Source organism: Cricetulus griseus, chromosome 3 (genome assembly GCF_003668045.3).
Source record: "Cricetulus griseus strain 17A/GY chromosome 3, alternate assembly CriGri-PICRH-1.0, whole genome shotgun sequence".
Lineage (NCBI taxonomy): Eukaryota > Metazoa > Chordata > Mammalia > Rodentia > Cricetidae > Cricetulus > Cricetulus griseus.
The window spans coordinates 80,026,108-80,051,940 of record NC_048596.1 but is presented as its reverse complement, the minus strand read 5'-3'; the positions used below and the strand labels follow the sequence as shown (position 1 = coordinate 80,051,940).

At 38.5% G+C, this 25,833-nt stretch overlaps 1 protein-coding gene across 1 annotated transcript in view; it reads right to left on the bottom strand.

The window, feature by feature from the left end:
• Positions 1 to 807: 807 nt before the first annotated feature.
• The window catches only part of LOC103159818 (translation initiation factor IF-2-like), a 26,495-nt gene continuing 1,469 nt past the window's right edge, over positions 808 to 25,833 (bottom strand). The window contains exons 3-5 of the mRNA XM_027410226.2: positions 20,621 to 20,707; positions 9,711 to 9,808; positions 808 to 942 (exon numbers count right to left, since the gene is read on the bottom strand). Of these exons, the coding sequence (XP_027266027.2) occupies positions 9,720 to 9,808; positions 20,621 to 20,707 (176 nt within the window). The 3' untranslated portion in view covers positions 808 to 942; positions 9,711 to 9,719. The remainder of the gene's footprint in view (positions 943 to 9,710; positions 9,809 to 20,620; positions 20,708 to 25,833) is intronic.

Sequence of the window (25,833 nt, the reverse complement as noted above, 5' to 3'; positions counted from 1 at the left end):
ATCCCAGCACTCGGGAGTCAGAGGCAGATAGATCTCTGTGGGTTCTATGTCAGCCTAGTCTACAAAGCTACACAGAGAAACCCTGTCTCAAAAAAATTTAAAAAAAAAAAGGAATATCAGAACAGTACTGACTCTAAAGTTTGCCCTCCACTTTGGGGAAGACCACTGGTGGATGAACTGTGTATTTGCCCTGCCTATCTGGTAGGAAGAGACTGTGACTGTCTTCCTTCTCCTGGCACAGTTACTGTTCTCTGCTCAGTCAGAGGCCTTGAAGGTCTTCATTGTTCTGTCCTGTGATCCCTGCCCATCTTCCTTTTAACAGACTCATCGCTAACATTTATCAGGTAGCCTCCTGGGTCATGTCTCTTCTTTGTGTCACAGCCTAGAACTCTTTCATGAAAGACAGCTGGAACACTTGAGAGACTACCTTCATTTGTTCCTATACCAGACAAATCATCATCTTCCAAATTGCTGTTTCATGTGCTGTTTGTGTTTGGGTTCCTCAGGTAAAGATGAAATCTGCACCTTTCACTCTACTGTGGATGGAAGCATTTTGCAGTGGAGTCTCAGTAATGTGTTGTGGTGTAGTGTGCTCTTTACCCTCTGCCTAATTGACTTCTGTCTTCCTGCGTTCCTCAGCATAGCCTTTCTCTTTCTCTGAACAGTATTCCAGGATTTATTGCAGATCAAGTACCCTTAGGTGATAGCAGACATTTTCTTACAGCATCTATCAGAATTTATAATGGTTATTTTATTAATCTTTGCTTCTCCACTAGACTTTAAACAATGGCAGGATTTCTTTCTTCATTTTAGCTGCAGACCCTAGTATCCTGTGTTGTATATTGTAGACATCCAGTATGCATTTGTTCAGTTTAGGAATGAGTGAACACTGTGTGTAGTTCTTCTCTGGTACAGAAACCTGAAATTCTGGGAGTTGGTCACCTGGAAAGGAAACCCACACACAATTCCCTTCAGAAACTGTAGTTTGTTAGGAGAAAGAGCCTCCAAGCTAGAGAGAGAACATTAGACAAAACAGTACAATATATAGAGATCTAAATATGTTAAGGCCTTAAAGGGAAGAAGCAGCTTGGCTTTCAACCCTGGAGTGAGAGTAAAGCCAAGGGAGGCAGCACACGCTTTTGTCCCAGCAGAGGCAGGTTGGTCTCTGAGTTTGAGGCCAGCCTGGACTACGTAGTATTATTTGCTCTGCCTCAGAAATAAAAGAGTGAGGATGAGGAAGAGAAAGAGAAAGGGAGGGCTGTCATAGCAGTCTTCAGAGCTCTTCCCAGTGCAAAATCCCAAGAACAAAGCAAGGATCAGACTTGTGTAATTCGAGGGAAGGGAGACATCTGGCAGGGAGACTCGCTTGGAATGATGTAGTTCAGCATTATAAAGAGAAGGGCAGAGACTAGAAGCATGAATGAAGAGCTGTCAAGTCACTGGACAGACTGCTAACCTCTATCCCAGAGAGAGCTGCGAGGAAGTGGGCCTCCTCCTCAGGCTGCGGGATTTGCCTTGCTTTTATTTGCCTATTTGTTTTCTAAAGAGAGAAAGAAAGGTGGTGTGGAATTGGATGGGTGGGAAGGTGTGGAGGATCTGGGAGAAGACGAGGTAGGGACGTGGGGGAGGAGGGGGAATGGTGATCAGAATACATTCTATAAAAAATAATCTATTTAATAACTTTTTTGTTGGGGCTGGAGAGATGGCTCAGTGGTTAAGAGCACTGCCTGCTCTTCCAAGGTCCTGAGTTCAATTCCCAGCAACCACATGGTGGCTCACAATCATCTGTAGTGAAATCTGGTGCCCTCTTCTGGCCTGCAGAAATACATGCAGGCAGAATATTGTATACATAATAAATAAATAAATAAATAAATAAATAAATCTTTTAAAAAAATGTTTTCTTGGTTTTTCGAGACAGGATTTCTCTGTGTAGCCTTGGCTGTCCTGTAACTCATTCTATAGACCAGACTGGCCTGGAACTCACAGAGATCCACCTGCTTCTGCCTCCCAAGTGGTGGGATTAAAGGCGAGCACCACCACCGCCAGGTTATTTTCAATTTAAAAAACAAAAGTGACCACTGTCTATCTTACAGAGGCAGACCTGTGTTCTAACAGACAGCAAACAGAAACTGAAAATAAGCCCTGTGAGCTACTTACAAGGAAAACTGGAAACAAGGAGCATGGTGTAGCTGAAGAAAAAGTGATGAAAACAGAGCCAGTGAGATCCAGGTTAGACCACAAAAGCCTGAGAGGGAAGAGCCCTGCAGTTTGGGGTTGATTGGTTTTGAGGAGATGATGAAGACTTACTTTCTATGGCAGATGTTGGGGGAGTAGGATCTATATAACTGATGACTATATAACCAACACCTCTGGGGTTTTGAATAGGAGAAACTTCCTTGTTTTGTGAAGTGTGAAATCCTTGCAAATGCCATAACAGGCCATTGCCCCTACATATTTCCAATAATTAGGTGCATATTGTTGCAAGCACAACTTTAACAGCTCTATAGGAGCCTATGGCATAGAAGTCTTGTTGCTTACTCAGCAATGAGAATTTGGCAGTTCTTTTCATGTAATTTTTAAAGGAATGATGTAGAAGAAACTCAAGGTAAGGGAGTTGATGGTATAAAGGATTTGTTGATAAATTTGCTTAGGAGACATTTAAAAGGGAGAATTTAGCTAAGGGAGCACAGCCCCCCAATATAAAAACATTTATGATGCTAGGATGTAAGCTATTGGGCCCATCCTCTAAGAACATGCTCAAGGGGGTCATGTAGAGTCACAACCATCCTCAAGTTCTGGTGTGCCTTTAAGTCCCTTGTGCTTTTAGCAGGAAAAACAAAATTCTACCACATGGTCATGATGATCCTGGGTAACAATGATTCAAAAGAGAACACTGATGTACTTAAGAAATAATTCTGGCAATATCTTTGCTGTGTAAACCTCCATCTGCCTACATGGCCAGGTTTACAGTCCTCAGTCTCTGTTTAAATTGTTTAGAGTGTAACCTACAGCCAGGACCTAAAAGAGATTTAAGGATGACAGAGTATGAAAATGCATAAGCCTATGGTATATATAGGTTAGTGAAGCCTTCCGTTCAAGGCTGGCTGTTGCTGGGGCATCGGCCAGAGCTGGACAGGCTCATCCTTCATCTCTAAGCATGATTCTTCACTGGGAAAGCATGCTATCTATTATAGGGATGCTATTTATATATTGTTTTCTGTGTTTTTAATTATCTTCTAATGATTTTTCTGTAGAATTATTGCCTTAAAGTATAGGAGCTTCTTTAAAAAATAACTGACTTTAATCAATAAGTGGAATGTGATGGCTCACACCTTTAATCTCATCCCTGAGGAGACTTCAGTCAGAAACATAATGGAAGGTGAATGCCAGCTTGGGCTACATAATGAGATCCATCCTACACTGAACTATAAGACCCTGTCTTTAAAATAAAAATAAATAGAAATATAAAGAGGATTTTGATCTATTTGCCTAAGTTGTTCTCACAAAAGCTGTATTAACTTACCACAAGAGTAAGAAGCTGTCATTTTCTCAAACCGAAGTTTTTAATCCATGCAGTGGTGCTCTTCATTTATTTATTTTTGGTGTTGGAGATTACACTTTATGTTCGTGAGGCCAGCACATAGTGCTGAGTTGAACCCCAGTTATCCTTTTGGGGTGTGTGTGTGTGTGTGTGTGTGTGGATGTGTGGGGGGTGGGGGTGGGTGGGTGTTTGCCTGCATGTATGTATGTGTACTACATAGCAGGCTGAGAGACCAGAAGAGGCATTGGGTCCCCTGGAACTGAAATTACAGACAATTGTGAGGGGCCATGTGGGTGCTGGGAACCTAACCCAGTTCCTCTGCAAGGGGCCAGCATTCCTAACCACTGAACCTCTCTTCGGGCCCAACACCTTTGTTCTTGACATGTATTAACTAGAGTAGATGACCAATTAATTTATTCAATACCTCTCTCACTGATAAAATAAAATCAACTTTCTATGTTGAAAGAACAAGATAGTTACTATTGAATCAATTGATCTTGTATTGATTTTTAAATTGCTTATTAAAATAATAAGATGAATTGCAAGCATTAGTAAAAGGTAAAATAGGCTCCCTAGTCTTGCCTTGAATTCTAATAATGTGCAAATGCTCATTGTTTGAAAGTTTTGGAAGGATTCTTTTACACTGTAAATCATTTGAGGGGTGCATGTTATGTTTTATAAAAATAAAATTTTATTTCTAGTTAATTCACATACTTGTTTACAAGCAATAACTTTTAGGAATTAAATTTCTATTACCTGTTGTTATTAGGGGTTATGTAGAAAATTATGTCAAATCATAACTTTCAATTTGTCAAATTGATGAATAGTTTCAAGATGGCTTTTCCAAAATAATTACCAAAGTTTCTCTTAACAGAAACTTATCAGTCAAGAAAACATTCCTTCATTATTACCTTCCCAATATATATGATCTCTGGAAAAGATTGAAGTCAGGAATTGAAAACATGAGATCTAGAAAAAGTATTGGAACATAGATATTAGGATATGAAGTCAGGATATTGACTTGTTAGAATAATGAAAAGCAGAGTCAAGCAGTGGACATTTAAAAAAAAGAATTTTAAGTTAAGTATATTTAACTACAGAGTTGCATTAAAATAAAGGGAGAAGAAAGAAAATAAAAGAGAGAAGTCACAGTTGCCAGGAAAAGATGGACTTTATACTAGAGACACTGAAAATCAACATTATGGCATGGCTCTGGGGATCCTGCACATGAAAGCAAAACAGATTTGGGATCAGGTAAACTAGTTGCTTACTATTAATTACTCTTAATGTGTGTGACTTTATTTCATCAATATTTGTTACAATGTCTCTGATTAATTTGCATATATGTGTGTATATCATTAGGCAGTATAACCTGCATGACTATCATTGTGTGTATGGTCCATTGTCATGAGGTCCATGGCTCTATTATATAAGAGTTTAACAAAATGTTACTACAGGGTCTGGATGGGTGGCTCAGTGGCTAAGAGCATCGTGTTCTTCCAAAAGACCCGAGTTCAGTTCCTGACACTCACGTTGACCATTTTAAAACCACCTGTAGCTCCAGCTCCAGGGTATCTGATATCTTCGTATTGCCTCTAGGAACCCTTGCATGTATGACATACACACAAGGGCATATAAAAAATTTTAATTGAAATCCAAGGAAATGTCACCTTACCCTAAAATAAAATAATGGCATTTATAGCTAAATAGCTACAGTAAATCTTGCAATGAGTTTTATCATTGTACTGTCATAAATGTTAATTTGGGGCATTTTTATGCCAAAATTCAGGCTCATTAGCTTTACAACTGTGAAGAAGCTTATGCTGTGTTTCATAAAGAAATTCACTTCACAGTAGTGTCTGTGCCTGTATGAAGAAATTGCTTTCGCTCTGTGACCAGGTTCCCTGTGTTTTACACAGTTAGAATATGGTTCATTCAATGTGGAGTGAATGTCCCAGAGCATGAACTGGCTACTTTCTTTGGATAGATTTTTGAAAGTTCCATATTTAATTAAGTTTTTAGGCTTTTTGCCACCAATGATGTGGGGTTAAAACTTCATGAAAGCATACCTTTAAACTGTGAAGAAGAAAACAGCACTGACCGGCAACTTTTAGAGAACCAAATGCCAGATTCTTACAAGGTTGCATTTTGCAAAATCACCATGGCAAACAAAAGATGTTAAATGCACAAAAGAAAACCAGAGCATTTTTTACCAGTCATTTTCAGATGACTAACGTGTTGGTATGTGAATAAGCACATGTTTTAGAAAGGAAACTGTGCATGGTGCAAAGTACAGAGAATTTTTAGATTTCCTTTTTATTTTTATTTTATTTGTATGTGTACTACATGCATGCCTGGTGCCCACAGAGGCCAGAGGAGGGCATTGAATCCTGTTGCTATTATTGATGATTGTGAGCCACTATGTGGGTGCTGAGAACCCAACCTGGATCCTCTGGAAGAGCAGTAATTACTCTTAACCACTGAGCATCTCTCCAGCCATCTGTGGGCATATGTAATACATTTGGGATGGTAGAGGCATGTTTTCCCATTGAACAAGCTGATATTCTTCAATGCTCAGTCTGCAGCAGTTAAATATTAACATTCATGACAGCCTCGCCAAAGCAAAGGTTTGAATGTTTCTCACAGGAGCTGATTTCCATGATCGTAAACCCCTTGCCACCAATGATGGATTTTCTAGTTTGTGACAGTGATTCTACTCCCTTGATGTGTCCATCTGGAAGGGTGCTTCCTACTTTACTACTGCAACTACTAAGGAAAGCCGACACATAACAGCCAGCAAATACCATGTTTTCAAATCATCAATTCCTTTACAAAGAAAAAAATCCCTATTTCAAAACAAGGAGTTTCTGAAAAAACACTGCATCAAATTTGCATGTAGTTTCATGCTCCACAGTGAGGATATTATGGAGTTCCTTAACATCTCTGTCTACAGTGCCATTGAGCTCAGTATAGCTGGGTAGGCCAATGATGAGGGAAGAGATCCCAGTACCTGCTCCTAGAGAACGGCAATTGTAACTGCTGATATAGGTTCCCTGCAGCTTCGAGGATGGGAAAGGGCGGAGGTCCCTTGGGATTGTTCCCAGAAGTGAAAGAATTCATCAGGCTGGTATAAGCAATATGAGAACAACCTGCACAAGAACGCAGAATGCCAACTCTCGAAGATATAGGTGGAAAGGCAGGGAGTGAGGCCATCGAGGCTGGCCCACCAGGCATTGTTGGGAGGAATCAGCAGGGGACAGGGTAAGGTTGCAGAGACAAGAATGGGTTAAGGGAATTGAAAGTGGGGGGTGCCACACAGAGTTCAGAACCCATGAGCTGGCTAAGGTGAGTTTGGAGGTGGGGTTTTCAGGAGGAGGAGAGGGGTTGGCTATTTTATCTCAGCATGTCAGTTTTCTCTTCTCCATGCATATCTCCAAATGATCCAGTAGCCATCTTGTTTTATTGTTTTCCTGTAAGAAAGCACAAACATTTCCTCCACCCCAAATTGGGTCTTTCTTACTGTTTAGTATATAGGTTGTTTTTATTACTTTTGGAACTCCCATGTAAGGAAAACATCATTGAATAGTTACTTATCACATGTTTAGAAATTTAAATATCAATTGTCATGTGTATATTTTAATTTGTCAAATTTTGTAGTATGAGTAACATCCATTTGCCATGGATGATTAGGAAGTGGACCTCTAGAGTTTATTCCTAAATTAGTTACAGATAAACATTGTGGGTACACCTTATTGTTTGGCAGTTTTGACGAGTAGTCTCTCTAGTTAAACCTAAGAGTTTTGGTTATTTGATGATGAAAGTTATGAAACTGTAGAGTTCTCTCTATCTAAGACAAATCGACCAATTTTATTAATCGATCTGTTGATTCGTTCCCTTTAGCCAGTAGGTAGGGAAAGGCCTGAATGGGCTCCCTAATGTGACCCACGAAACATGGCAATTTTTGTAGGTGAATAGTATTTTGAATTTGTTTAAATAACATTTTAACCTGATATAGTTTTTGTGTATAGAATTGTCTCTATTACTTAAAGAGCCTTAAAAACATGGTTATTAGTATACAAATTAAATAAATCATTTTATTAGACACTGAAAGACCATTGCAATAGCTTGTAACTTGATGACCTGAGTTGTGGTTAGAGCAGTCTGTTCTGTATATTTTTTTACCATTTATAATATAAGTTGTTCTTATATTAGAAGAACATCAGTAAAAATTGACATAGTATTTATGAGATTGTTTCTTACTATTTTCGGGGAAAGATGTATTAGTATAAACTGTAACAGCCTATGAGCTGTAATTGATTATCAATGTTCCCTGAAAATTTAGCAAAAACAATTGCCCAATGAATCATTATTTAGAAATAACCAACCAACTTGTTGCTTGACATAAGTAACATAATTTTTTATCTTTAAGCCTTAAATTCTTTAGAATTTAGCATATGTCCCAAACAGTTTTTGAAAATTTACTTAAAGGTTTTTGAGCAGCCTTTTCTAATCCATCCTGTTAAACTTTTCATTAGCTGACACTAAAAATTTAGGAGGATTTTTGTATCCTCTCCTCTGCCAAATTTCATATAATTGTCCATATAGATCTCTCTTTGCCCCTAAGTCAACGGGGCTGATTGGACGCTCTTTTTAATTATATTTAAGGCAATTTAGGTAGCTTTTTAACTATATCTGAAGTAAATATATATATATATATATATATATATATATATGTACATATAGACACACATTTGTAAATCATATCCAGAGCAATTTAAGCAGTTTTTTTTTTTGTCGGCATTCATGTATTTACAATCACATATCATGCATTCAGGTGTGGCCACACCGTACACACAGAGCAAGCACACATTCTTCATCTCTCCTTTTGCCCAGGTTATGGCCAGTCTGTTGAAATGAAAAATCCCTAATTGAAATCTCTTGTAACATAGCAGTTATAGCCATTTCTTGAATTATGAGCATCCAAAATTTAAACAGATCTAAATTTTTCTATGGTGTCCTTCTTTTTCCATAAGATCTTAAAACAGTTTTCTGACTGGCTGTATTAATAGTAATTTCTATATATTTGATTGGTCATCAGTGAGACAGAGAAGGGAGTAGCTCCCAAAGGCTGCAAGTCTTTTGGTTTTGGCCTTGGCCTCCCTTGCCTTTTGCCCTCTGGGCTTTCGCTGACCTATTGTAAATGAGCTGTGGCTGTAAATTTCTTATCTTCTGTGAGAGTAATTTGGCTAAATCCTTTAAACCTATGGCCCTCCATCATTAGCTCATTGTCTCTCTACATTCCCAGTTAAAAATGAGGGAGGTGTGTAGTTTAATCTGTGGGGTTAGCATCTGTTGATGGTGTAGTTTGTACCCCAGATATATATATGGTTTAGCAGTTTGAATTTTATCAGGTATTATTTGGAGCTCTTTTTGAGTTAGGCTGGAAGTTAAATCTTGCAAGCACAGGGAAAGCTGCTTCTGCTGGGCAGTAGCCAAAGAATGTAAACAGAAAGCCACTTTTTTCTAATAGGACTAACAGCAACAAAGCTGGAGACAAAAACTATAGAAGGAGGATGTTGGCAGGGTAAAAAGTTCATGGGTGGTGGGGAGAGAGAGTGTTACCTAGGTGAGTGGTGGGAAGGAGGGTTGCTTAGGTAAGTGGGCCTGTGGTTAGAACAAAGAATTGACTTCTGGGTCATGTTGTTCCTTCTAGGTGCTCATGCTTCTAGAAGCCATTTATAATCAAAAGACAGTTCTATAACCCTGTGGCTTGCCAAGTTGTATGGCTCCCAACACTTAAATATAAAACTTCACCTACTGGAGGATTATTTACCAAATGCTCATACTTTTCTCCTTTATAATGGAAGCTGACCTGTGATTTAGATTTGCAGTGATTCAACAACAGAGAGGCTCTCATCAGAGCTCTTCCAATGTGCCACATCTTGCAAGTTACCCCTAGTAATCACCACCCGCTTATCAGAGTGCTGGCTGACACAGAGGAAGAGAACCTTTATTCATAGTTAAGTCCAACGCCTCTGACAGTGGCCTCATCTACACACTATCGTGCCCTAGAGGTGCAGTTTGCCTACTGAAAGAACCTCCGATGGAAGTTAGTATGCACGGAAACAAATTAGGTAGCCAATGCAATCACAAAAGTTCCATGACTTACTGGGGGTGTCTAGGGCTTCCATTTTGCTGCCACCTTCACTGCCTTGAAAGAGATTCCATGCACCTGGTATGGAAGGCTTCTGTTAACATGCCGCCTGCCTAAAGGATAGGATGGTGTGAGAACAGCAAGGTACTGATGCCAACAGCAAATGCTATCTACGGCTCCCTATGTCTTTCAAATTCTTCCAATTGCTTTATGCATATTTTCCAATCTAATCATCCATAAAGTCCAGTATTAGAAGTTGTAATTACCTCTCGTTTACTTATGAGGTAGCCAAGGCACAGAAAACTAATTTGTTTGAGACAATTGCTACTAGCAATAGGCGCTGCGTCTCAGACACAGGTATCCTGCATCTCACTTAGAAGCTGCCTCTCACACTTTCCTTTTTTTTTTTTTTTTTTTTTTTTTTTTTTTTTTTTTGAGACAGGGTTTCTCTGTGTAGTTTTGGAGCCTATCCTAGCACTCGCTCTGGAGACCAGGCTGGCCTTGAACTCACAGAGATCCGCCTGCCTCTGCCTCCCAAGTGCTGGGATTAAAGGTGTGTGCCACCAACGCCGGACTCACACTTTCCTTTAGCATCCAGTTCTACCCTAGAGTATTATGCTAACTTTTGTAATCATTGCTTGCATAGCTCTAGTTACTCATCATATGAATTATTAATATTACAACTGAGTGGTACTTTGAACATGTAAAAATTCACCATAATAGGATTTCGACTTTTTTCTCATTTGCCAATTTTGTCAGTTTTTGTATCTGAGAAAATATGATTTCCAAACAAGAATACTGTATTTCAGTATCAGTCATAAGACAGGCATTGACTCAGATCATAATATTTTAGATTTGGTGGGGATAGGATCCCTTTTGCAATAACTCAGTTAACTACACAGTTATTGCACAAAAGGTCCCCTCAGTATGCAGATTAATGCATGGTGGCTGTGTGCTAATAAAATTCTAGAATGAGGGGGCTAGCAGGATGGTCCAGTAGTTAAGAACACTTGCTTCTCTTGCAGAGGATCTGGGTTCCATTCCTAGCATCCACATAGGCAGTTCATACTGCCTGTATTTTCCTCTAGCTCCAGGAGTTCCTATGCCCACTTCTGGCTTTTACAGGCATCTTCACGCATGTGGTGCATCTACACACATTGAAGCACACATACATGCATGCATGCATGCATGCATACATACACATACATATATAAAATAAGTGTTTAGAAATAATTTTAGTGTGAAAACATGTGATAGGAAGGTTTGTCTAGAATATTAGTAAATTTTTCCTTTTAATTCTTTGTTTTAGTTGCAAGAAGCCCAGGATCAACAAAGAGAAGCTGTACAGAGTTCTCAGAAGATGCAGGATCTCATGCAGAAGTATAATTTAAAGGCGCATACACACGGGGCTGGAGAGGTGGCTCAGTGGTTAAGAGCACTGACTGCTCTTCCAGAGGACCCGGGTTCAATTTCCAGCACCCACATGGCAGCTCACAACTGTCTGCGACTCCAGTTCCAGGGGATCTGACACCTTCACAGACATACATTCAGGCTTTACCAACACACATAAAATAAAATTAATAAATAAAGGCACATACACTTAACCTGAATATTTACAAAGCGAATTATCAGTGTAGTGTAAAAAAATCCTATCAGTCACAATAAGGATAGCTCTGTGAAGGTCAAGGGACATTTCAGCTTTGTGTTCCTTAGGTCTAGGGACACTGCTCAGTGGGATGAATAGGGCATGCTTTGTATGCCCACAGCCCTGAGTTCAATCCTCACACTGTAAAGGAAAAAGGCTTGTGTAATGTTTGTTCATTTTACCTAAAATTTGCACATTCTCTCTAAAACACAGCTAGAAAATGAAACAATATCTACCTCTCAATTTTTTCAGAATCTAAGTCCTTTGTCATTATACAGTGTTGTAAAAGATTCATCTGTAAGAATAACTGTTTATAAAACACATTTAGGCTTCAAGCTCAATGTTCTGAGGCAGAAGTTATAATACAGGAGCAAGGAAAGAAAATCACAGAGCTTTGGAGGCTACATGCAGGTTTGGTGAGTCAGCTTCTTGCTCACCTCTGTCTCATGTTTTCCTTTCCCTAATGAGAACACTGCAGGAAATGTGAAAAGTCCCACTGATACAAATATTTAATGTATTCATATCGATGCCACTTCCTGCTGTTAGTGAAAATCCTCTTTGCTTTATAGGAAGTTTGACTGAATTCATAAGATAATGATTTTGGTAACCTGACTTAATGCATATTATTCTTGATAATTTTTGAGCCAGGGCTACACAGAGAAACTCTGCCTTGAAAAACCAAATGATAATAATAATAATAATAATAATAATAATAATAATAATAATAATGAAAGAAGAGTGAAATGTTAATCAGTTAGAGTTAGAGCAGTTCTCTGTGTAACCCTGGCTATCCTAGAACTCACTCTGTAGACCAACCTGGTCTCAAACTCAGAGATCCACCTGTCTCCACCTCCCAAGTGCTAGGATTAAAGGTGTGTACCACCACTGCCCAGCAATAAATAATATTTTTAAGAAAGAATAGTTTATACTAAGATTTTTAAGTACTTTTTATATTTTTTCAAAGGCTAGAGACAAAGAGGAACAGCTAAAGAAACTCAACAAAATCATGTCATCTCTGAAGTGTTCTTTGGACCAAAAGAAGAATAAAAATGAAGAATTAGAGAGGGAGTTTACTGAGTAAGATTTTAATATTTCAACTCTCTTCACTCACAGACTTATTTAATTAATTTTATTAACACCTAAATATGAATTCATTTTATAAGTTAACAACCAAAACTTACTGTTCTCTAAAATTCACTTCAGAAACTCACAAGTCAATCTGAAATTTGAATGCTAAAATATGTATACTCTCTAACGATCCTGAAAACAATGATGGCGATACCTTTGGCATGATTCTGTACATTTCTTCATCTACCTTGAATTTTTCTTTCTTTCTTGTTTTTTTTTTTTTTTTTGGTTTGTTTTAGTTCTTTGAGATTTCCTAAATTGCTTTGATATTTACCCTCTCTTCTCCTCCCAGATCCATCCTCTCCTTTCCCACCCACTCAACTTTGTATTCTCCTTTTTTTCACCTACCAACTGTAATCTGTGCTGCCCATATTCCCGAATGTGTGGCCTCCCACTGGCACGTGCTTGACTTTCAGGGTCCACACTAATAAAGAAAACAGACTCTTGTCTCCCAGAAGCTATTAATTGCCCCCTCCAGAGAGGGGTGGCTTCGTGTCCCCCTCCCCTTTCCCTTGCTGAGACAGACAGGTTTGGCTTGAGTTTGCACAGAGCTTGCACATGCTGTCAAAAATCACTGTGGTCATTATATGCAGCTGCCCTGATGCACCTGCATGGCCACTGTTTCACTGCAGTCATCCACTGCCTCTGGCTCTTACAGTCTTCTGTGCCTTCTTCCACAGTGATCTCTGAGCCTTGGGAGGAGGGGGTAAGGTTCATTTTTCCTTCTTTTCTTCTTCTGGTAGCATCCTTCATTCAGCATTCAAACATTTTCCTACCTAAAACACCAGTATCAAAATTATCTTGATTTAGTTTTTTATTTTCTTTCTGCCTTTCTTTTTTTCAACTATGATATCATGCAGACATATTCCTTTTCTGTGGGTATCACCCATTTGTGCATGACATATACATATTGCTAAACTTGTTCATTACATATATGTATCTACGTATGTATATATGCATAGCTATATGTTTCTGTATATAGACACATACAACTAAAATATAGTCACCCTAGTATCTGCAGAAGTTTAGCTTTAGGACCCTCCACAAATACCAAAGTCTATGCATAGTCAGCTCTTGTATATAAAATGAGACATATTTACATATAGCTCACACATATGCACATTTTTCTTCTTTACCTTGATTACTTATTTGTGGATTATTCATAATTGTTAATCATTAGTTAATGCTTCATACTATAATACTAAAGTAGATACTAATAGTTGAAACAATTCAGTATATAATTATAGTTTTATTCTTTATCTGCCATGAATACCACAGAAATTTCCTTCATATTATTTACTTAAGATTATAATTCATTAGAATACTTTCAATAATTTTAAGTTGAAACTTTTGAAGAAATTACGTAAAAATATGATAGAACATACAATCAATTTGAAAAATTGTTAAGCATTTGCTGTTTTAAAAACTTCCCATACTCTGTACACTTTTGCAGAATAAAGAAACACTTAGGAGTAATGAGAAAAAAATTGAATGATCATGAAAATGGAGAATTTAGATGCCATAGAGATTTACAAACTAAAGAACTTGAAGTGAACATTTCAATGGATATGTTAAAAAATGAGGTAATTCTAACTTGTTTGGAAACCAAAAATATAAATGCTTAAATGTTCATACTTAGTGTCAATGAAAATTAATTACTTCTCCATTGAAAAGGTATTGTTGGTATGCAAAGCCAAGCAGTACAAACTCTCACAAACCACTAAATCATGAATAACATTGATTTTATTTGGTTTCGGTGTTGTATGTTGCATGGGATGATCAAAGAAAGAGGGACACTCCAAGATGTAATTCAGGCTCTGTGGTGGCAGGAAGGAACAGTTTCAAGGAAATGAACCTTGAATAGCCATACCAAAGTGAATTTATTGATTGTTACACAAGAGTTGTTTAGGGGCAAAACAAGTTTTCTGCAACTTTAGTCCTTATTGTGTACTGTTTGCAGTAATGCAAGTCACTCCAGGTGTGCCAGGATTGTCAGGTGACTAATGTCACGCAAAGGCTGTAAAGCCCCTTCAGAAAAACAAACTCTATAAATTACAGAAACTAACTAACCACTGTTTTTCACAATGATTTTTTTCAAGGTCTAAGTACTTTTAGAAAACAACTATTTCATTCTAATGTTTACCCTAGATGCAGTGAAAAACAACTATTTCATCCTAATGTTTACCATAGAGACAGTGATTCTACTTGATTTTTCCCTCTACATTTGGCTAATATTCAGGCATCTGTACTGCCCAGTCCTTGGGTTCTGAAAGGATACGCCCTCAGCTGCAGACCCTAAGAGCATCACCTGTGCATATTCACTGTGTTCCCTTTTAAAGGGGCTCTGCCCACCACCTCCCAAACTCTCTCTCTCTCTCTCTCTCTCTCTCTCTCTCTCTCTCTCTCTCTCTCTCTCTCTCTCTCTCTCTCTCTCTCTCTCTCTCTCTCTCTCTCTCTCTTCCTCTCTCTCTCTCTCTCTCTCTCTCCCCTCTTCCTCTTTCCTGCTGCTCCTGCCCTGGAGGCCCATCTCCCCTTTCCCATTTTTATTACTCCTTTCCCTAATTTAAAAAAACAAACAAACAAAAAACCCTCTGCTTGAACCCTGTTGCATGGTGTCTTTCTCTCCTGCACTGTTTTTCTTAAATTACAACACATTTGGTAGCTGTTTTATTGGGATATAACTAACATACATCTGTAGTCCAGTCATTTAACAGAGGAATGTCAGTAGCATTTGACATAGCTGCAGTGTTTTGCAAGCACCTTCAGTTGTGGACTGCTCTCAGCACCCTATGAAGGAACCACATATCCTGTAAGCATAGCTCATCCCCTTTTTCTGATCAGTCATAGGGCTGGTCACTGCAAAGAGGAACTGATAAAGACCATGTGACGCAAGTCCATCTTCAAGCTAGAGACATGACCTTTAAGTTTACACTTCGCAGGTTTATATTGAGTTCATTTGTAAGCATGTTATTTAGTAGCAGTAGAACTTTATTCTTTGTGTGTGGATATCTAGGTGTTCCAGCATTATTTTTTGTTAGAAAAGCTATTTTTTCACACTTGTTTTTCCACAAATGTTGAAAATCAATTCACTTTTGTGAATTAAATGACCACAGGATGTTGTTGAATTAAGCCATTCTTGTTTAGAAACGGATGGGTCCCATCACTAGACCTTTGTACCGGGAGGTTCTTTCCAGGTCCTTGCTGAAAATCATGACTTCTTGTAATGCAGCTGTGACGATTTGAAGATAATGGCCTCCAAAGGCTCATAGATGTGATGCTTACTTCCCAGTGGGTGAAACAGTTTGGAAAAGATTAGTAGTGTGGCCTTGTTGGAGGTAGTGTATCACCAGGGGTGGACTTGGAGGTTTTGTTCCCAGTCTGCTGCCACACTCTCCACTATGACGGTCACCGACTAACCCTCTGGCACTATAAGCAAGCCCCCAGTGAAATGCTTATCTCCATAAATTACCTCAGCCATGATGTCTCTTCACAGCAATAAAAAATTTACGAAGACAGCCATTCAAATGAGCTAGACATCCCCAACTCAGAAAAAAACAGGCAACTTTGGATTCCACATCTGTCAAATTAAGTAATTACAGTCTAATTTCCAGACTCTTGTTCTGTGAGTCTTTGTTTTTTTTTTCCTATTGGTGTTTGTTTGTTTTTGTTGTTTTGTTTTGTTTTTGTTTTTCAAGACAGGGTTTCTCTGTGTAGCCCTGGCTGTCCTGGAACTAGCTCTGTAGACCAGGCTGGCCTCCAACTCACAGAGATCTACCTGCCTCTGTCTCCTGAGTGATGGGATTAAAGGTGTGAGCCACCACTGCCTGACTTTGGAGTCACTTATTGATGAAGACCTTAAACAACTGAAAACCAATGTCCCCAAAACTTCCTTATAAGTTATAAGCATTAAAGATGGGGAAGGGTAAGATTCTTTATTAAGAGACAATTTTATGAAGGAAAGAAATGAAACAAATCAGAAAAAAAGTTTGAGGTCCAGTGAAGATAGCTATCTTGTGACATAGATGAATATATTTTGTGAAATGGATCATGGAGCAGGGAGGTGTACACAAAGATTCACTCCCAGCTGAGAAGCTATGGCATTTGATAGCTGCTGGGAGACAGAGAGTCAACTGTCTTCCTTCCTTCCTTTCTAATCTTAAAGATTTTATTTACTTAATGTTATGTGCATGAACGTTTTATCTGAATGTATGTATGTAAATCACATGCATGCCTGGTGCCCCCACAGCTCAGAGGTTATCAGATCCCCTGGAAGTGGAATTACAGATGATTGTGAGTCAACAGGTAGGTGTTGGGAACCAAACTCAGATCCTATGCGAGAGCAACAAGTTCTCTTAACCACTGTTAAGCCTTAAAGTCAGTTTTCTTTGATGGTGGTGACCCTGACATATTGACCATGCCTCAGGGCAGGACATACACTCAAAAGAAGTTGGCCAACACAAATTGGACTCAGTGGATTTAAAAGAGAGAGAGAGAGAACACCAAGTTGTCTGAGCAGGAAGGTGGGTGGATCTGGAACAAGAGAAGGTGTATATCCTCAAAATACACTGTATGAAATTCTCAAAGAATTAATAAAAACATTTTTAAAAGTATATTTTTATGATTTGTTATGGTTTTCATTCTGTTGATTTTGTACAAGCTTCAATGGATTACATTCTGACTCTGCTATTGATTATAATATATTTCAACTGAATTTAGGTCAAAATTTGCTATTGTTTTTCTGTTAGACTTTTCCAACCTAAATCCTTTTTTACCAGTCTATGTGACTTTCTTTATTCATGTAGATCCATGAATTGAAAGAAAAATGGGGAACTATAAATGCCAAATATCTACCTCTGAATGTGCAATTTAAATACATTGAGCAGGAGTTGTTATCAATAAAAATAGCACAAACACTATATGAAAAGGTCCACAAGGAAGAGAAGATTCTGGAAAGAGATGCACTAGACCTGCAGCACCAGCTACAAGAGAACATGGTAGGTCAGAGCGAAGAGAGATAATGTCAGTGGGGTTCTGAAGAGAGAGGAAGTCATCATTTAGAAAACTCATGAGACAGGCATCCACTTTTACAGCATAACTGATGTGTGTGTGTGTGTGTGTGTGTGTGTGTGTGTGTGTGTGTGTGTGTGTGTGTGTGTCCTCTGTGTGTCTTATAACAGCCAGTGTTGGAGATTTCTAGAAGTCAGGTGACATCTGTTAATCCCTTTAATTAAATCCCATCATTAAAATACAATTATCTTTCAGAATAATCACTTTCTACATGCTTCTGAATTGTCCTTAAGTTATACTGTTGGGGGTTTTTTGAAATTTGAGTCAACTCTATCCTGTGAACTGTCTGGTTACATAAGGGCAAACATGAGAACAATTCAGAACCAAGACTTGTAGCCCAACCAAACAAAGTTCAATGTCATTTTATGATCAGATTTAACAGAGTTGGTATTGATATTTTAAACTCTGACATCTTATTTCACATATTTAAAATTACTCTGGGAATCAATAACTCAAAACTAAAGTAAGCACAGCAAGTATTTTGAGTGTCTAGTATAATTATTTTTAAAGTATATCATTTTAATTTTCCATAGGCAAAATCAGAGGATAAAAACCACCCAATGGCATTAAGAGACAGTAACAATGATTCAGTAATGAGTCAAATGGAACTCAAGATTAAAAGTCTTGAATCAGAGCTTGAGAAAATGCAAGCTGAAAGAGAGTCCGATGCAAAGAAGGTAGAGAAATACAAGCAGCGCTGTGTCAAAGAGCAGGAACTCAGCAAGATGTTATCACAGAAGCTCAACAAGTAAGCGGGAAACAGTCGCTCACTTTCTCACATAAACAGATTCAGTAGGATATGTAGGCAAGCAACAAATTATAACTGGATTATAATAATGTCAGGAAATGAACCCACACTTAGAGTGTGGCTACAGAACACTTCCCCCTTTTTTAATTTTCAGTTTTATGTGTTGTTCTTTCCTAATGATAGATTGGCCTTTCAGCTAATTTAGACAGTTATATTTTTATAAAATTATGTTAACATTCTCTCAAATAGAAACATTAACAATTACTTTTTTAGAAACACACCTAGAAGGACCCACAGTAATGACACTGCCCCTCTGGGCACATTCTGACTCTTGTGGAGGTTAACTGTCTGCTACTGCATCCATTTCATCTCTGGTGTCACTGGTAGAGTTACCTGCTGTACATCAAGGCAGACTTGACTCCTAGGGGTAGGTTATCCCAGTGATGAACAAAACACCATTCATAAGCATAATCCCCGGGCATGTGTCGGGGTGTGGGGGGGGGGGGCAGAAATGGCAAGTCCTTTCTCAGAAATGACTTAAGATGCTAACTGCTCCAGGAACTGCTCATTTTGATTTTTAAATAATCAGGAGAAGCATCTTCTGTCCCAGGGGCTGCTCCTCTGAATTTCCCTCTGTACCAAATGTTTAATTTGTCTCAGGGCATGGGTGAATTGTACATAGTGAAAGCAAACACTTGAAAATCTGTTGATCCAACAGCTCTTGAGCCCAAAGCTGCTTTACTGCATACAACTATTTCTAGATAGTTTTGAGTTTTGGTTTTTCTATTTGTTAGTTTTTGGTTTTTGAGACAGGGTTTCTCTGTGAAACAATCCTGGCTATCCTGGAACTCATTATGTAAACCAGTCTGGCCTCTAACTCACAGAGATCCGCCCACCTCTACCTCCCCAAAGGCATGCGCCACCACTGCCCAGCTGAGTTTTATTTTTTAATTGTGAACATTTTGTACATTTGTATACATTTGTCATGGATCACCACACAATAGTTTGTTGTGGTTTCCTGTGGTACAATGGTTATTATAGTCAATGAAGGAGACCTCCCAGCAGTAGGGGCTTCCTCCTGGACCTCAGATTAGGCACAAACTACACCTGAACACCTGTTTTCAGAGAGATCCTTTATTATGTGGGAAAGAAAAGTTAAAGTGGCTGCTCAGACAGAAAACAGCAGCAAATGACCTTACAGGTGTAATTTTGAAGAGGAGGAAAAAGGGAGATCTATGTTAGAATGGGCTAGGATGCAATCGGATATTTTGATTTGGCGTGTTAATTTGGTGAACCAAACAGGGCTTTTGATTGCTGGACTTTGGTACTCATCCTGAAGAATGAATCTGGCATACAAAATATCCAAATAAGGGAAAAGACCTTGATGGCTTAGCTTTCTCGATGTAATCTAAGGGTTTTTAGCAAGGCAGAGGGAAGAAGGACAAGGCTTGCCAGAGCTACATATTCAGTGGGCTAGTGTCCCTTCAATCAAGAATATGAGCATAGCATCATGTCATCATTGGCAAGCGTTCATCTCTCTCCTACTCTAAATTTACTTGTTAGCTTGGAAGTAGATGTACTTCTTTATAACAAATTTAAGTGCCGAAGGTATGCTCCAACACGTTTTCAGCTTTAAGACATTAGCAAATGGAAATAGGAAGTACTTGCTAAAGAGCCTGACTCATTTGGGGAACAAGAGCATAAGTACTTGCAATCTTCACAGGACTAACAGCAAACTGAGTAAAGTCAGAACAGACATTCTGCTGGTGACAGAACAGAACAGAGCTATGCAGAGCGCTCTTAGTCCATGGCCTGTCACCGAATGTCCTAGTGTCACAAAGCGTAACACTTGTGTGAAATGCAACCCAAGCTTCATTCCAAGCAGAAACCCAGAGCCTTCTATCTCCAGCCCTCAGCCTTCTGAGTCTATGCGGAGAAGTCTGCTCAAGGTAAGCAGTATTCTGTCCTTTGGCATCCCAACTCTGTTATCTGATAGTAATGTTAATTCTCTTCATTTGGTGAGATACTGAACTGTTTAGTTGACTTACACATGTTCAGTAAAGGTCACAATAGACAGTGTTATCTAAGAAGAAAACATTTGTTTTCATTTTTATGTGTCTGAGCTTAAGCAGCTGGGGGTTGCTGTTTGCTAGCCCAGGGCATGGGTTAACTGGTTAAGCAGCAGGTACTTGGAGTCACTTACAGGGGATGGTCCTTTGCCACTGCAGTCTAATTGTAGCTGGGCCATTTGACCAAGCATATGAGATCTCTTTGGGGCTGGATGTCCTGTCCAATGCCAAAGTCCTTAGATCTTTTCTCAAACAAAGGATTCATCACCTCTTTGGCCTTCTGTCTCTTCACAATGGAGGGGGCTGCGGCTACCTTCTTCCTGCTGGCCTTCTTTCCTTTGGGCATCTTGCTCTGCTGGAGGAGAAAGAAAGGGGAATTATGGATATGTAAGTGGTGGCAAAAACCCTAATTTATCATACAATCCCAATGTGGTTTTAAGGGTTCCTGTCTCCCACAAAATTTGTGCCACTATTGCATACACATCATCATTGCAGACCAAAGGGTTTGTAGCTGGGTTGGTGTTTACTTTTCTCCTCTGGTAGCATGCAGTGTACCTTCCTGTACTGGGAACACTAGTCAGTAGAGGTAACGGCTCTAGTTAGACACCAGATCAACTTCTCCGTGTTCAGTGAGATACGTAGGTATTGTCTTCAGCAATAGGGCCTTACTATCATTTTGTGGAGAACAACCAATAGCATTGGTAATAGCCTGACTTGCTTAGAGGTTTCTATAAGACCCTTTGATCAACAATTCAGTTATATGTAACCCATTCCTAGCACTGGAGGTTTCATTTGGCAAGAAATGTGCAGTTGGGGCTTTATCTCCCCCATTATTTGGTTGTTCCATTTAAATTTCTTTCACATGTGTATACATTTTAAGAAGCTTCTACTTTAATAGGTTTTGAGGGGGTCATAAGAAATATATTTTAAGTGATATATCATTCCCACAATATCATTTGTTTTCTTTTAACATTATAAAATCTGACATTTCAGAAGCAGCAAAAAATGGTAAAAGATATAGCTGAAGAGGTAGATAAAGGTATGTTGCCAATGTGTATTGTTCAATTTAGAGTAAATTTACAAAGCAAATTTAAGTAGCCAATGGAATCCCTGCCCTTTTGTTTGTAGATTCTACATTATAAGCAGGCAATCCTAGTGAGTACCATTCACCCCGAATTTCTATAGCTCCATAATTTTTCAAAACCTACTCTTTATTCTTCCTCAACAATTCATTAACATCTGCAGTCAACCTCCTCAAAAACTACAACAATCATCTACTGATACTTAATCAATCACACTCCCTAAATTGTCACTTGACAAGTATCATTTTAAATCCCATTACTTACTTCTAAGGCTCTGTATAGAAACTGCATGTCCATCTGGTGTGGGGATATAATACAATAAAATGATTATTGAGAGCTAGAATATATCTTCTCTCATCTTCTCAGTACTCATCACAGTAGTTTAGTACCTGGTCTCCGAGTAAATGAGTGAAGAATGGGAATGCATGCTGACACTCAGCCCTGATGATAATTAATTCAGTGTGTATATAGGAGCAAACTATATTAATTTTAGTTTTGTATTGTAGTAATACATACATACTTGTCATTTTTATCTATTCTGACAAGGTTCTCAGCCTTTTTTTTACTGACTCCTGCTGTTACTGTGAAGTCTATGAGGTAAAGATTGTAATTCTTACTTTTTCTTTCTAGCTGCAGCTGAACTTGAGTGTTGGTCCTTGGAAGCTTATCCTTCAGGATTTAAATAACAAGTCAAGATCTACTTGAGGGAGATAACAAAAATATGTACAGATTGAAAATAAATGTTTTTCTGAAAGAAGACATTTTAGTGACCTGTTTATATAACATTTAGTAGTTTCCCATTAAGTATACTATGTGATAACTGTATTGAAGGAAAATGCTTTTGTATCATATATGTATGATTAAAATTCTGTATTTAGTAGCTGGAGAGATGGCTCAGTTGTTAAAAGCACTTGCTGTTCTTACAGATGATGGGAATTCAATTCCCAGCACCTACAAGTCAGGTGACTCACAACTGCCTGTAACTCCAGCCCAAGGGATCTAACACCCTCTTCTAGCCTCCAAGTGTACCTGTATATAAGTGTGCTTTCATGCACACACACACACACACACACACACACACACACAATTAATCTTATTTTTAAGCTGTTTCTTGGCATAAACTTTCAGTGTATTTTACAAGTGAAAACATGTATTACATACCCCAAATGGACATCACTATGCCCACAGTGTTTTGATATGTTAGTCACTGTAGCTCCATCAAACTTAGAGAATTTTGAATTTTTATGCTTTTAACGTTAAACACTGATTTATAGCTCTTTCCTCAAAGAAAAACAACTTTTACTGAAGGAATTTAATCTTTTCTGCTTAACTCTTTTAAAAATGTCTTAAAATTAGAGCATCACACACTATCACAGAGTTTGCCCTGGGTGGACAAGAAGAAGCTAAGGCCCTGCTTAGTGCCTCTAGGACTGAGTGGCACCAATTGACTCACAAGTGATGCCTGGATTATTTGCCCCGGGCTGGGCTAAGGGCCCGCCCAGCACTACAAGGCAAAATTTTCAATCACTATAGATGGAGAAAGAAAAACATTCCATGATAAAACCAAATTTAAGCAGTATCTATCCACAAGTCCAGGTCTGTAGAAGGTACTAAAGAAACTTCAACCTGAAGAGGTTAACCACACCCAAGAAAACACAAAACATAAATAATCTCAGATTAGCAAATCTAAAGGGGAGTAAAAACCCACACCATAACAACAAAATAACAAGAATCAACAAACACTGCTCATTGATAATTCTCAACATTAACTGCCTCAATTCCCCTAATAAAAAGACTCAGGCTAACAGACTGGATTCAGAAATGGAATCCATCCTTCTGCTGAATCCAAGGAACACAACTTAACATCAATGATAGACACCTCTTCAGGGTAAAAGGATGGAAAAATATATTCCAATTAAATGTATCCAAGAAGCAAGCCAGTGTAGCCATTTTAATATGTGACAAAATAGACTCAAAATCAAAAACTAATCAAAAGAGATAAGAGCAAACATATTTGTACATATTCACCAAAGGAAAATCCACAAAAAGGATATTGCAGTTCTACACATTTATGCACCAAAAATAAAGGCACCAAAGTTCATAAAAGAAACACTACCACAGGTAAAATCATATATTGACCCTCACAGTGACAGTAGGTGACTTCAATATCTGATTCCAGCCAATAGACAGGTCATCCAGGCAAAAACCAAACAGAGATTCTGGAGGTGAATGACATAATAAACCAAATGAACCTGGCAGAGATTTCTAGAATATTTAACCCAAACACAAAATAATATACCCCCTCAGCAGCTCATAAAACTTTCTCCAAAACTGACCGCATACTTGGACACAAAGCAAGTCTCAATAGATACAAGAAAACCGAAATAAACCCCTACATCCTCTCTGAGCTCCCCAGATTAGCACTGGATATCAACAACAACAGGAATATCCCAAACTCATGGAAACCGAACAACTCACTACTGATGAAAGAGAGAAATAAAACAACTTTTTATAATTGAATGAAAATGAATATACAACATAATCAAACCCGTGGGACACAATGAAGGTGGTTCTCGTGTTCATAGCACTAAGTGCCTACATAAAGAAATGGAGATAGTCAACATTAGTAACTTAATGGTATGCCTGAAAGCTCTAGAACAAAAAGAAGAAATAATACCCAGAAGGAGATGGCAAGAAACAATCAAACTCAGAGCTGAAATCAATAAAATAGAAGAAACAAAAACAAAGAATCAATGAATAGTGCTCCGCCCTATAGATCTGGTAGCAAGAAAGGAAACCAATCTCTTCCTGCAATGTGATGTGAACTTGCCTGTTATTTTAGAATGATCCCAGTGAAAACCTGCCAGAATAAGAGACAAAGGTCTCCAAGAGAACTCAGCCATAAAGGTCAGGGCTTTCAAATTCTATGTTGAAAGAATTTCAACAACTCTTTCCATCTGCAATAAAATGGTAAGAGTTTTATGGCAGAAACCTCCATATAAGCAACAGTTACAAGGTTATGTGTGACCTGATATATGGAAAGTGCTCCATCTGTCTAGAAGATGGTACTCATGCTTTGAAGTTTAAAGCTAAATAGAACAACTTGCAATATTCTAAAACATAAAGTAATGAGATTTTTATTTATGTAGAAGATACCATGAATTATGCCACATTTTGAACAGAATTTTTCCCATTTAGGATATTTGTGTCACAGTTTCCTGTATGGATAATGCTATAAGCTAAGAATAAAGGGACCTTGACAAACAGGTATAGGGGTATGTGTATGTGCTGGCCTGAACTATGGCATGATGAGGGTACACCCAATTTAGAGGCAGTGGTTGCACCATTTAAAAGATGGCTCAAAGGTTAAGAGCACTGACTGCTCTTCCAGAGGTCTTGAGTTCAATTCCCAGTAACTACATGGTGACTCACAACCATCTATAATGAGATTTAGTGCCTTCTTCTGGCATGTAGGAATACATGGAGGCAGAATGTTGTGCACATAATAAATCTTTAAAACAAAATTTTAAGCAGTTGTGCAACTTAATGGGAGGAGTAGTTCCCAAATTTGACTCAATCGTGCAATACACTAATGATTTGTGCCATATGTTTGTATCAACATTTTTGGTTTGGTTTTGCTGTTTTCTTTTTGCTCTTTTGTTTGTTTGTTTTTGTAGACAGCTTTAGTATGTAGTCTGGCTCACCTGGAACTCACTGTATAGACCAAACCTGCCTCAGGCTCCAGAGGGTGAGTTCTGGGATTAAATGCAAGCACCAAAAATTAAACATGTTAAAGCCAATTTTTGTTCTTTTATAAATACACTTAAAGAGGACGTTTGTTACTAGAATTGCTTGCCATAACAAGAATATAACCATAAAGAAAATCAGTGTGCATTCATGTACTAACTTAAAATCACCTCCTTTGCCAATATTGTAAATCATCACACCCGGGCCAACTCTACCGATCCTTAGTTTGGAGGTCTATCCTGAAGGCAAATGTTGGCAATATATTTAATGACTGGATATTAGATGACATTTAGTCAAATTGTAGTCACAGTATAATTCAGTCACCAGGAAAAGAGAACATGTTTGCTTGTTCCCTTGTCCTGCCTGAACTACTAGCCTTTCTGAAGCTTTAATGTGCATGTAAATAGTCTCAGAATGTCGTAAAAATAGATTCAAGTGGATCTGGAAATTGTTAAGTCTGTATTTCTAACAAACTCCCAAGTACACCTGGTACTGTTCGTTTCCCAATCATGCAAGTAGAGTGGTAGGAAACTATTAGGCCAAGTAGAGTGGTAGGAGACTATTAAGTCCCTGAAGACCTGAAGAGCCGACCCTACACCTCACACACACACACACACAAACACACACACACAACACCACACACACACACACA